Raw genomic sequence first — 12,930 nt, forward strand, 5'->3', positions numbered from 1 at the left:
ACCACGTAGGTCCTGAACATGTCAAATACATAATTGTATCAATTCAAGGGCTTGACTCTAACTTCATGAACTTATTTTCTGTCGGGTGACCCGCTCCAAGCATCTAAATTCTTTGAGTCTGATTTTGTTTTGTTTTGGTGTTTTTTTGTTTTTTTGTGACGAGAAAGACAATAGCGGCCTGAAATAATCAAAAACAATATGACAATTAATTGCCCAATACGGCCAGCACAAGATATCCTATCTACAATTTGTCAGACTGACATCAATTTACAGTGGTTACAGGCCACCGGACCACTGCATGGTATATGTCGAGTCCTATAACTTACACACACACAACACTTGAATCTAACAACAGACAAAATTGGAAATGACTTCAAAACAGCACAGACTCGTCATCCACAAGTTTGTTTACGTTTCAATCGTCCCGTTATCACGTGACATGACCGGATAGATTTTTATTTACTGTTTTTACAAAACATGAGGGTTGAAACGTAATGGCTGACAAAGCATATCTGATATCGCGTTGCTACTTGACGAATGACAAGCATCATAAGCCAGATTGTACTGGCAGGTATAAGATCATCGTCCAATAATTGCGTATAATATAGCGCCTGGCGGTTATAATAAGCAAGAGATGGCCGCCATGTTAGACTGCGTAGAGGTAAGTAAGTTTCATCAACTTCCGTTACCGTGCATTGTTTTGTTTTTTTCATTTAACATGAATAACATTATTATCACCTGCACATGAAGTATAGATCCTCTTGACATTTAATTTCTATGTAACTAAGGCATCTCAAAGCTGGTGTGCTATCTATAAACATTCGGGTCTTGTAGTAGGGTGTAATACTCCCAGCGATCAATCCAACGCCAAACGTTTTACTGTCATTCTCTGTGCCACAGCCAAATGACAAGTGATGATTGTAATTCTCCTTGTACCGTATTATTTTATTAGTTTTATTAATTGATTAATTAATTGATTAATTCTAATTATTTATTTATTCATTTATTTGTTTATCCATCTATCTATCTATCTATCTATCTATCTATTTATCTATGTATTTATTTATTTATTTGTTCATTCATTCATTTATTTATTTATGTCTGTAAATGAAAACCTACCGAACAAAGAAAAAAAAATAAGATACCCTAGGTCCGGAAGTGAAATTTATATCCGTCAAAAATATCAGGGTTATATTGGTTATTGGTTTCCAAACAAGGAAAAAAAACAATAAGATACTTAAACGTTTTCTACTGGGAGGATTAAGGTAAGTTGATCTGCAATTATCAATCTGAATACCATATTTATATCTGAAATATTTACAAGACTTGATAATAATTATGAAGTTTTGATTATCAATTATCGATGATCTGGTAACGCTGATTTCTTTCCTTTTAGCCAAGAGGCACCATCACCCCGGCAGATCCGTTCGACCGAGAAGCCGACGCCAAGGCGCTTTACGACGCCGTAAAAGGACTCGGTAAGTTTATTTGGACACTTCGCCCTTCCTATATCATGCAGTTAATGGAACAGTTGTCATTACATCCAGTCAACAGCCCCAAACATGATCGTACTTACCTCATGAAATATCAGCTATTAACAAAATGTTCAAAATCCGATTGATATTCCTTTCTGTTATTGTCGTCGTTGTTTAAATATTATTTGGAAATATTCAACAGTGTTTCATGATGTAATTATAAAATTGATAACTGAACCTTGCTTCATTTCTCATCCCTTCCTGTTATACGAAGAACTTGCTTCCAAAAGGCACTAAATCCATCATTTTTTTTTCAATGGATTTAGCACCTTTTGTTTGAAAGGGAATTATGCTTCATTTATGCCAAAGTTTCATGAGGAAGTTGTCCTGTGCTCCAGGTACTCGGGAGTCGACGATTACGGAAATCCTCACCAAGCGCACCAATGGTCAGCGACAAGACATCGTGGAGGCGTACTCGCTGGAATACGGTGCGGTAGGTATTTTCCTCTGACTCATTTCTGATATTCTGCACTGGTTGTACGATATGAGGACTTTGATAATACAATTTATACTATAAACGTCAACGTGGCCGTCATTACAAGTCATGGCTGGTGATTACTTTGTACTCCATCCACTTCCGTCCGTATGCAGTGACGCATCAATGGCTTTATAAGCTCATTGTTGTAATTGCCTGCAAAATGTACACACGGATGACGTGTCCTGAAAGCCGATCACTTAGACAGAATCACGTGTCATGGCCGTTATATTTTTCACGACAAAACTTGAAAGTAGGCCTACCTACCCGCATGTCTTATAGATAAACAGGGTTGCACGCGAGTCAAGCTCACAAGATCATACTCCGAAGAAAATAGATTCAATGTTCTTTGTTCTTGAGAGCGAGGTCAACAATATTAGTTTTAAGCTAGTAACCATTTTGGATGCTCATTGTATTTTTGTTGGCAGTTGTAATAAGCTATAATGTGACAGATAGCCGAATGACTTCCCAATTGCACTTGAATGCCTCCTCGACTCGTTTTTATTTGTTGTCGCTTACTACCTACACGACTTCTCCTGAACGTTGCAAGTTAGGGCATCCTCATCCCATTATGATGACCAATTCGGGTAAATGCATAAATATCTTACAGTCTGAGTTTCCATAGACCGCATGACAGACACTTCCCCGTCGAAAAAAAAAAAATCTTATTTTCGATGAATTTTCCCTAGACACAGGTATGTTTGTGGTAAGCCGCTTTGTGTTTCACTCGACGCATTTCACTTTTCTCCTAATCTCCGCTACGTGCTGATCTGACACTCTTACTCCGTTTATAGGATCTCCTCGAAGTCATGAAATCAGAACTGAGTGGGAGCTATCTGCGTGTCGTAGAGGGCCTCCTTGATGAACCGCAGTTACTTCTCGCACACATTATTCACACAAATGCCACAGTGAGTTGAGTACTTTTTGCAATGTTATTTTATCATTATTGATTATATTAATATTATTATTATTATTATTATTATTATTATTATTATTATTATCATTATCATTATTATTATTATAACCACACAGTTTTTATATAGGCCCATGAATTTATTCAACACACTGGTCAAAGCAACATGTTGTTTAAGAGACTACAAGTCCATTCTTCTGCATTGATTTTGATATTGAAATAATTTTAGTCGGACAGGACTTTATATTGGTTCTCCTAATATTTTTCACACCCATAACTTTGGGACCTACAGTTTTAAAAGCTAGCTTTTATATATAGGTCTCATCATATTTTTGTTTCTCCTTTGTTACACCTTTATTATACCGGTACCATATACCATAACCACATTAACATAATAATGTGCTTGAGCTCTCTTTATTTGATTGAATCAGAAGACATGTTTGAATATATACATTTGTAGTCTTATTTGTCGTATTAATGCCTAGAAATTTGCTGTTAAATACGAAAATAAATTGAACCAAACTAAACTGAACTGAGCTCCATGATACTGCGTTCATTTCATATGACAGAATACCAGCTTACTTGCTCCCTCTGACCTTGCTCTCAAGATATTTGAGATAATATTTCCTCTCAACTACGTGGTAAGTGCGTATTGATATCTTAAAGGAAAAACATTTCCTATGAATGATAGAAATCAAGGTGTGCTTATGCAAATCATGTGATATTGTAGTTTCACTATTCCCAAAACAACATGGAAAATAACACGATTGGTATCTGTTAATGCATAGAGAGGCTACATGCCACACGGGAGGGTTTTTTTTTTGAACTTCTTCAAATTGATGAAGTTCTTGCGTCGAGTGTTTGTGGTTGTTTTTTTTTTTTCAACTGATTGACAAATTGCCCTACATCGATGTTTCTTTAGCTCATCTGAACATACCTCAGCTTTCTTCCTGTACTTAAAATAAAATTATGATACTGTGTATATCAACCCTGCGTACATATAAGTGGACCTCACACAAATTGAAAACCTGGATAATTAGAAGAAAACTTTTACCCGAATTAGGATATAGACATGTGTTGATTGCACTGTGTAAGTCGAAATATTTTTCTCCCGTCCCTTTAAATTGGATTCAACTAAGAATAGGTTGACTGCACTTGCTTAAATTTTATGTCATGAAAGTAGAGATGATGTTCATACCAGTCACTGGAGTTGATTTTGTGTTGTGTGATGAAGTGAAGAAAAGATTATATTTGCATAACACATGTAATAATATGACTCGCTGGCTATATTTCTATACTACTTCCCTACCGTGACGGATATTGACAAAATCAGTGCAATTGCGTCTGATCGATACAAAGGGGTTGGGCAATGTCGTAGTGGAATTTTTTTTTCATATAATAAGTAAAATTCTTGTTCGATATCGCAACAAAATAGGTGAGGAATATTATTTGCTAGATTATCTTATACAGTATACTCGCATTATAAAGAACACGGTTTTAACGAAATTCTCGTTACAACAGAATAAAAACAAGGTCCCATTTTAATTGTCATCTCTATGATTCTATTCATTTCACTCTTCTGCTATAACAAAACTTTAATATAAAGAAAATTGTCGGTCTCGAGGATTTTGACATAACGGGAGTACGCCGTGTGCATGGTTTTTAACATGAATTTGAAATATCTAAGAGTAATAAATCACACGATGTATTTTGTATATGTATTAGTCATGTACCTATCTCTAACCTCACAGGAAATTAGCTGCATCAAGGAAGTGTATCATCAAGGTATGTGTTCATGTTTATCATCAGAGCGTGCCTTGAATAAAACGACCATATGCAAAAGAAGATGTGAAAATGTAAATAGGACAGAGTCGTAAACTTATGTTGGTCCACTTCCGAAAAACGAGCGCTCCCATTAGAACACTTAAGAAAGGATATTATACATTATATCATTATAGGATTTCTCCTGTCAGACATTGGAGTCCTTCTTCGGTGTCAAATTCATAGCTATCAGTAGATCACTTTTTTTTTTTATTCAATTGCTACAGATAATCATGACTGTACATTACATTAAATGTTTAATGTGTAATCAATCATTAAATGTTCAATGGCAATAAATCGAACAAAGACTTAAATACCAGCAACGTATAATGGTTTACAAGATTTTAGATAACAGAGTGCCGGCTTATCTAAAACCACTCATTATCATTAGACCGGTATACTACCACACCAGATACGCAGTCAACAGCCCCCTCTTTGTGCCTACACCACGGACAGAATACATGCGAACATCCTTTTCTTACCAGGGAAGTGCAATATTCAACACTTTACCAGTATTCTTACAAACTTGCCCCTCTCTTGAAAGATTTAGAAAATTATGCCGTCAGTTGAGTTATACGTTTTAAATAAATACTTATTATGATACAATGGTTATTTATTGATTGTTTTAACATTTTTTAACTGTTTATATTGTTTTTAATAACTTTTCTTTTTGGTTCCACTAACCCCTTTTATGGTATTCAAAACTCATTTTTTTTTATTTTTGGTGTGTCATAACAGTAATTACACAGTTTTTTTTTAAATAATACACTTTGTCTATGCTAAATTTAGTACATATTTTATGTCAGTCTCCATGATCTAGTATCTTTTTAAGCGTGTATTGTTTTGTGTATAATTAATATGTGTTATACTTGTATGTGATTTTTATGAAGTTTATTGTAATCCAGTGTTTTATCATGTATATGTACACAGGGCTCCCCTGGAAAGCAGTTGAGAAACTGAGGGGACTAACCTGTTTAGATATGACGGAATAAATAAATAAATAAACAATGTTAAGTATGAATTATAATTCAAGTGTGAGGAGAAAATTTAATGAATAATGGGCAAACTTAATTGCCCAGTAGTGCATCTCCTTTCATTAGTTGATGAAAATCACAGCGGATTTTATCTTAATTCTTCAGAATTTATGTCTATCTGATTACGACAGTGCAAGTGTGCCAGCATAGTATACTATATGCACAGTAACGCCTTCGTATATACTGTGTGATGATACTATCTAAAGCATAGGAATAATTCATAATTGCTTTACATTTTTAGCTATCTTGTATTTACACATTATTAATTTGTCAACTTGCCTAGTAGTGCAACGTGTAAGTGTTTCTCCTGTTATAGTCATGTCAACTTTATTTCGATAATACATTAATCATGATGATAGTATTGATGATGTCGTGGTAATTATAGGTACGGTTATGTCAAAAATAAATCAGACCAATTAAACATTAATCCAAATCTTCGACAGCGTTTGGAACGGAGCTGGAAGGCGACTTGGTGTCTCACCTATACGGGCCTTGGATAGGGATACTCATCAATATCACCAAGGTAACCACGTTACGTCATCAACCGCGTGCTTTTTTTTTCTTCAGAGTTTTATCAGGATTTTTTTTCCCTTGAATGAATGCATGTCATAATGACCCTCGTCATCATTATCTTGTCATCCCTACAAAATTGCAAGAACCAACGAATCTAGAACACGGGATGATTGAGGTGAAAGTATGATTCAAAGACCGCTTTCAGGGAATTTTAGTATAACGGAACTGTTTCGTGTTTTCCTCTTCCTCCTCCTCCTCCTTCTTATTTTAATTCTTTTATTTTCTTCCTCTTTTTATCACTCAGTTTCCAGGAAGCTTCACAACATCTGCACTTCAAACTTACATTCTAACAAATGGCAGTGTGTAGGTGAAATATGTCACACTTATTTATAAAAATTAATCTAAGTAATGCAATGTAATTAGTTTTTCAATGACTTAATCATTCGTGATCAGAGGGCATGTGTCCATAAAAAGTCTGTCAGCGTGTGAGTATTTTTCTTCGTTATCTCTGTCTGAATTTTCGTAATTTAATTCTCTCTGAATTCGAGAACCTTGAGATGCCTTTCTTGAAAAAAAAAAATCTCCAAGAGTAATAGTTATGACTTCAAGGTCTTAGTTCCTTCGTTACTGTAGGGAGATATCGTCCACGGACCATTAGGCCTACTCCTGCTGCCAATGAGTTCCAATAGGAGACTTCAACTGGAGTTCTCACTCTCTACGTTTGTTTTGTTATGCATGTATTACTTCGAAAAACAAAACAAAAAATCTCAGCGTGTGGTTGAGGTACAAAGAAAAATTGTTTTGTATGCAAATATTTCATTCTTGACCCCCCCCCCCTTTTTTTTTTTCTTTTTAACTCCAACAGGGCAGCCGAAACGAGAATGCTCCTGTGGATGACGCCAGTGTCGAATCAGACGTTGAGTACCTCATGGAGGTGATAATGATGATACGTTATACAGTATTCGTATATTGTGGTTACATTGTATGTATGGATGTTTGTTTGCTTCTTTGTTTGTTCTTTGGTTTGCTTTCTTTGAATAATCAATCTCATACAAGCTATGATTTCTTTGTATATTTGTGTGTGGATCACTGTTTTCCATCGCCATATTTATTTGTTTTTGTTACATTTGCAACGAGTGCATTGTGGGTTTTTTTTCCAGTCACATATTAGTTTGTATATTACAATTATGTGTGTGAATTGAATTGATACAATTGTAGGCCCTGTCACCTTTTATCATAATGTTCCTTTTATTGATGGAAATAAAGCCTTTAATTCAATTGAATTGAATTGCACTGAATATGCTGAATCGAATGATAACAGTAGTTCTATTACTATTATTATCATTATTATTATCATTATTATTATTATCATTTCTGTTGTTATTATTACTACTACTAGTACTTCTTGTACTACCACTACTACTACTGTTGCTGTTAGTACTATGCTACAACGACTACTGCAGCTACAACAATCATTATCATCACTACTACTTCTAATGAGCATGATATTACTTCACAAGGCTGTATTTTCTCCGTACGCAGACATTTTGTTTTAGTTCTAGTACTTAATTTTCTGACAAGAAAATATCGCTCTCTCGCTCAATCTCTGCCTCATTCGCAGAATGCCGTTGATAGCTGGATGCTGCCCAACATGAGAATTGAGGATCTACTGACAAAGTCGAGTTTACCCCATCTCACGGCAGTGTTTCGGAAGTTTGATGACGTAAGCATACTCCTATTATAAGTAGATGTCAGTGAAGACAGGTATTCTTGCATCTCATGTGTAATATCTCTATCATTATGATTATGTAACCATGTCCAGCGCGCTCCACTTAAAGGACAAGTTCACCTTCATAAACAGAAGGATTGAGAGAATGTAGCAATATTAGTAGAACACATCATTGAAAGTTTGAGGAAAATCAGACAATCCGTTCAAAAGTTATTAATTTTTGAAGTTTTTGTGCAGTACCCGCTGGATGAGAAGACTACTGCAGTGTATGAATAACTTAGATGTCACATGCGTACAACAATATAAGGAAAATATAAAGAGAATTTCACAAAATTCCATCTTTTGAAAAAAGTACACATTCCCCTGACTCGTTACCGATAAATGTTATGGGTAATATTATTCCCCCTGCCTTTAGAAAGAGGCAAGTCAATTGCTCTTTTATTATGCGAAAAAAGTGAAAATATGTTGAATTTTCTTTTATATTTTCTTTATACTGTTGTACGCATATGACTCACAAGCTGTAGTAGTCTCCTCATCCAGCGGTTCCAACACAAAAATTTAAAAAATTCATATCTTTTGCATCGATTGTCCAATTTTCCTCAAACTTTCACTGATGTGTTCTACTAATATTGTTGCATTTTCTCAATCCTTATGTTTATGAAGGTGAACTTGTCCTTTAAAGGCCACCGCTTCACACTTTCATTCCCACGACTGACTTTGCATCCGAAATAAATCACGATAGCCTCACAATAAATACGCTTGTTTATTTCAGATCCGAAGTCGGTCAGTCGTGCGACCGAAAGTTGTATAGCGTGTGGGGACCACAAGTCCACGCGTATTTCGAATAATTGGCCCTATTGAATAAAATAGATAAAAATAAATGAAGGAACTGTAAATCACAAGCAGGCCAAGATTATCAGCAGTCCCCTGTATTTCCAACAAAATGTTCTTTCATACAATAAATTTCATATTATGATTGCATTCTATTACATTTTATTTTCAATCATCACGATAAACTGGCTTGTTTGATTTCATATAACTTAGCAAATATAATTGTTGTATCTATGTGTTGTTCGAAATTATGTAAATGAAGTGTGAAGTTAAATGAAATGAAAAGGGTACCATTTGAATTTACAACCTTAGGTGAATTATTCCACTGTAGATGCAGAAGTGAGAACAATGCTTTTAAATTCAGTGTGTTTGCCTCAGTCCCGACAAGATCTTCTTACACAGAGAGGCCAGTATTATAACATGACAGGCAACAGGAATAATGTGTACTTCAATAATCGCCAGAAACCATATTGCACTGTACTAAGTAATAGGAATTGAAGAAACAGATGTGTAATTGATGTTGTATATTGTTACTGGTATGCTATGGCTCTTCCAGGCGTGGACTCAAAAGACTGGAAAATCGCTGACTGATGCCATCAAAGTTAGCAACTTGACAGCAGAGCAGAAAGACGGCTATTCAATGATCGGTGAGGATGAAAGATCAAACCTCATGCCTTCGTGCACACGTTATTCTAACTGAAATCACCAGCTTATGAAAACACTCAGGCCTACAATGCACATTATGAATTTGCTTCATACTTTAGCAGGCATAAGCCATTTCCTGTTCATTATATTTATTATGAAGTAATTTTAAGTATTTACTAAATTTTGATTTCATTGCTGATGATGCAGTCTGTAATTTCGTTATTAACGAAAAAGTATATAGGCAGTAAGAATTGCGTGCAAGGCTTGAGACTTGCATCAACATTTTCAAACATATTCATGATCTTTGCTAGGCCTACTGACACCAAAAACAAACTATTTAACAAAAGAATGGAATGTAAATATCAAAATAGTAATGGAGGTTGATAGCTGATAATTGAATGTCCACTTGATTTAAATGTCAGTGTGTCATGAACCATAAACATTACAGACACGATGTAACCTTCAGAATAAATGCAGTGATTTTGATGCATTTAAATTGACAACCTTTCAATCTATTTTCCTCTTTAACCTTGTATTCAGTGAACATGTGTGTGGACTACATCCGGTTCAACGCCATGTCTCTCCACCGGGCCATGGCTGGCTTGGGCACCGACGACGACACACTCATAACGATCATTGTCCTGCGGGCTGAGGTAAATATTCCACACACACACACACACACACACACACGCTCTGAGTACCTATTGCGTACCACCTCTCTGTCGGACCAGTAGAAAAAAAGGAGTTATCGTGCACACACACACACACACACACACGCACAAACACACACACAAAAAAATAAACAATACACAGTATGCACGCACATTGGCTTTCCCACACTTCAATAAATATCCTATAAAATTATAGAGTTCAAACTGGCAACTCTTTTTGACCTTCAAAAACTGCCTCTCCGTTTGACAATAATATAGTATGCAGCATCGTAAAATAATCATTTAGGTTCACCTTTAAGATGCCTTAAGCTTGAAACTATGCAATGCTCATAAAAACAATAAATAAATACGTAAGCTAGAAAAAAAAAATATTGGCAGCATTATAATATTATTGTTTTGGTATCATTCCTTGTTTCTGAGCATGTAAAACAAACAAATCTTCATACTGAAGCCAAATCTGATGCTTCGAGACCTGCAGGTGTCTGAAATGATATTACACGATTTTCTATCAACCTGTAATATGAAATTTGATCGCCTAATAGGATATCAGCAGTAATAACAACAAGAAAAAAAATACTCGAAATGAAAAAAAAAAAACCTAAGTGAAGAAAACAAAGATATCAAAATGTCATCAATGTCAATGTGGCATTGTGCACATGAGCACATTCATATCGTGATTTAGCGGCTTAGACTCTTTTAACTTAAGTCGAAGATTACGAGTTCGAATAATCCTTTCAAGTACTCACTTCCCTGGACCAGATGCCTTTACCAAGAAGGCACCTCCCTGCTTTTCCCATGATGTGTAACAGCAAGTAGAGTAACATTTTTTTTTTCGACAGCACTAGGAGTTTCCATAAATTAGGATGCATAAAGAGCCACATTCGCGAGCATTGATCAGTGCTTATCTGTTTTATAGCTTGACCTTGAGAACATCAAGGTCATCTTCCAGAAGTTGTATGACAAGTCCCTCCGCGACGCTGTCTCCGGAGATACCAGCGGTGACTATCGTGCTGCCCTCCTTGCTATCATCGGAGACTGAACTAACCTGAGGTACCCAGCCTTTTGAGCGTCTCATGCTGCAAGAATGATCGTGATAGTAGAGCGCCAGCTTGAGTTGAAACGTTGTCATTTTGGGCATGTTGGGGCCCTGCACAAGAGAGACTCCTCTTGATGTGATGGATCAAAGAGTCAATAATATGTATGTAAAGGAAATGAAGAAGAAAACGTCAAGATGAATTTATATGAGGAAATCAATGAAGGAGTTAACATAAATTGTGTAAATAAGTATTGTAGGTAGATGTGTACATATTCATAGAATCATTTTGTGTACGACTTTAATTGTTAAAAACTACACCACAATTGTTGCATGAAATGTAGTTCTTTTTTCTTTTTGAAAGTCTACTTTAAAACCGTAATCATTCTGTATTAAGTAGTGATTATGCTATGGATCAGATTCTTACATTTACTTTTGTGTGTACAATATTTCGTTCAGTTGCACATTTCAATATCCTTTAACACTCTATTTTTCACATTTAAAGGCATTTCAGAGAATATTGGTTCCAGTTTGTACCTCTGTGGAAAGCAAGGTTTCCTATGTCAATGAAGATGTCATGGACACAAAGAGTTAAAGTAAATCTTATTTTGGCATAATGATGATACAGAGCCTTGACTGAAATCACTCTCGCTGCTGCCACCGGAAGGAAATGGAAGTATGAACCCTTTGGGTGGGAGCCCTTGGTCTTATCTACTGTGAAAAAAGAAGCTCCTCATTATGTGACTATTGAATGCGGGAAAACGTTCTCCAGCACCGCCTACTATTTTGTTCATCATTCTCATGCATTAAGTCATTATAACTATGAAGCAAATTCACACAGGTACAATTATAAAGCAATTTCTTCTTCACTTGTGTGCACGTGTATGTCCATGTGGCGTCGAAATATTTTCTGGATTAGACATTTTGATGTAATAAAGTATAATATAGCCATTGAGTTATCGTCAGGAAGTATTCTAGACGAATGCCTTTGCAAACATTTACGAATTCAATTTTCGATTCCATTATATTTTCTATATTGCGCAATGGAGAGCAACGACAAATGCAACGTATAGCTGTACGGCAAGTTCCAGCTAGGCTTTGATAAAATTGACGACTCAGTTTCACTTAAGGCATTGTCCGTGTTTTCTGTTTCTTTGCTGTCGTATCCCCCCCCCCCCCCCCCCATCCCAGAAAAGAAAATGAAAAGCAAGAAAGGAAAATAGAAAGGAGCAAAGGAATGGGAATAGAAAGTAATAGTTGCAGCATTCAGAAGAAAGATATAATCATGAAGAAAAGGTTAAAAAATGAACAAAATGATAATAGTGAAGGATGCGAATAACAACAACACCAACAACAAAACTATTAGATCAAAGACATGGGATATGGAGAGAGAGAGAGAGAGAGAGAGAGAGAGAATAGATAGTACAAGTAGTAGCCGAAGGAGGAGGAGGAGGAGGAAGAAGAAGAGAAGGAGAGAATGAGAACGAAGAGGACGAAAAAGGGGAAGAAAATGGAAAATAAAGATGATGAAGAATAAGAACAGAAGAAGAAGACGGCAAAAAGAAAAGACGGGGAAGAAAAAGGAAGAAGAGGAAAGAAGGGAAGAAGAAGAAAGTTGAAAGAGGAATCTATACCAATCACTCTTCCTCGGAAAAGTCTATCATTGGTAGCAACGATTACCTATAAGTATTTACCATTATTCTGGTATCACAAAGATCACAAAGATATCC

The 12,930-nt window shown here is 35.8% G+C and overlaps 1 protein-coding gene across 1 annotated transcript; it reads left to right on the plus strand.

Moving 5' to 3' along the window:
* Positions 1 to 643: 643 nt before the first annotated feature.
* On the plus strand, positions 644 to 11,349 carry LOC139734185 (annexin A13-like). The gene is made up of 12 exons (XM_071644988.1): positions 644 to 661; positions 1,397 to 1,478; positions 1,874 to 1,968; positions 2,805 to 2,918; positions 3,493 to 3,564; positions 4,675 to 4,708; positions 6,222 to 6,301; positions 7,157 to 7,225; positions 7,913 to 8,014; positions 9,408 to 9,498; positions 10,037 to 10,149; positions 11,084 to 11,349. The coding sequence occupies exons 1-12, from the start codon at positions 644 to 646 to the stop codon at positions 11,204 to 11,206; spliced, it is 993 nt and encodes a 330-aa protein (XP_071501089.1). The 3' UTR covers positions 11,207 to 11,349.
* The last annotated feature ends 1,581 nt before the right edge of the window (positions 11,350 to 12,930 follow it).

The sequence above is a fragment of the Diadema antillarum genome, unplaced genomic scaffold (assembly GCF_040938485.1).
Source record: "Diadema antillarum isolate AM-2024a unplaced genomic scaffold, OU_Dant_1.0 seq00000512_RagTag, whole genome shotgun sequence".
Classification (NCBI taxonomy): domain Eukaryota; kingdom Metazoa; phylum Echinodermata; class Echinoidea; order Diadematoida; family Diadematidae; genus Diadema; species Diadema antillarum.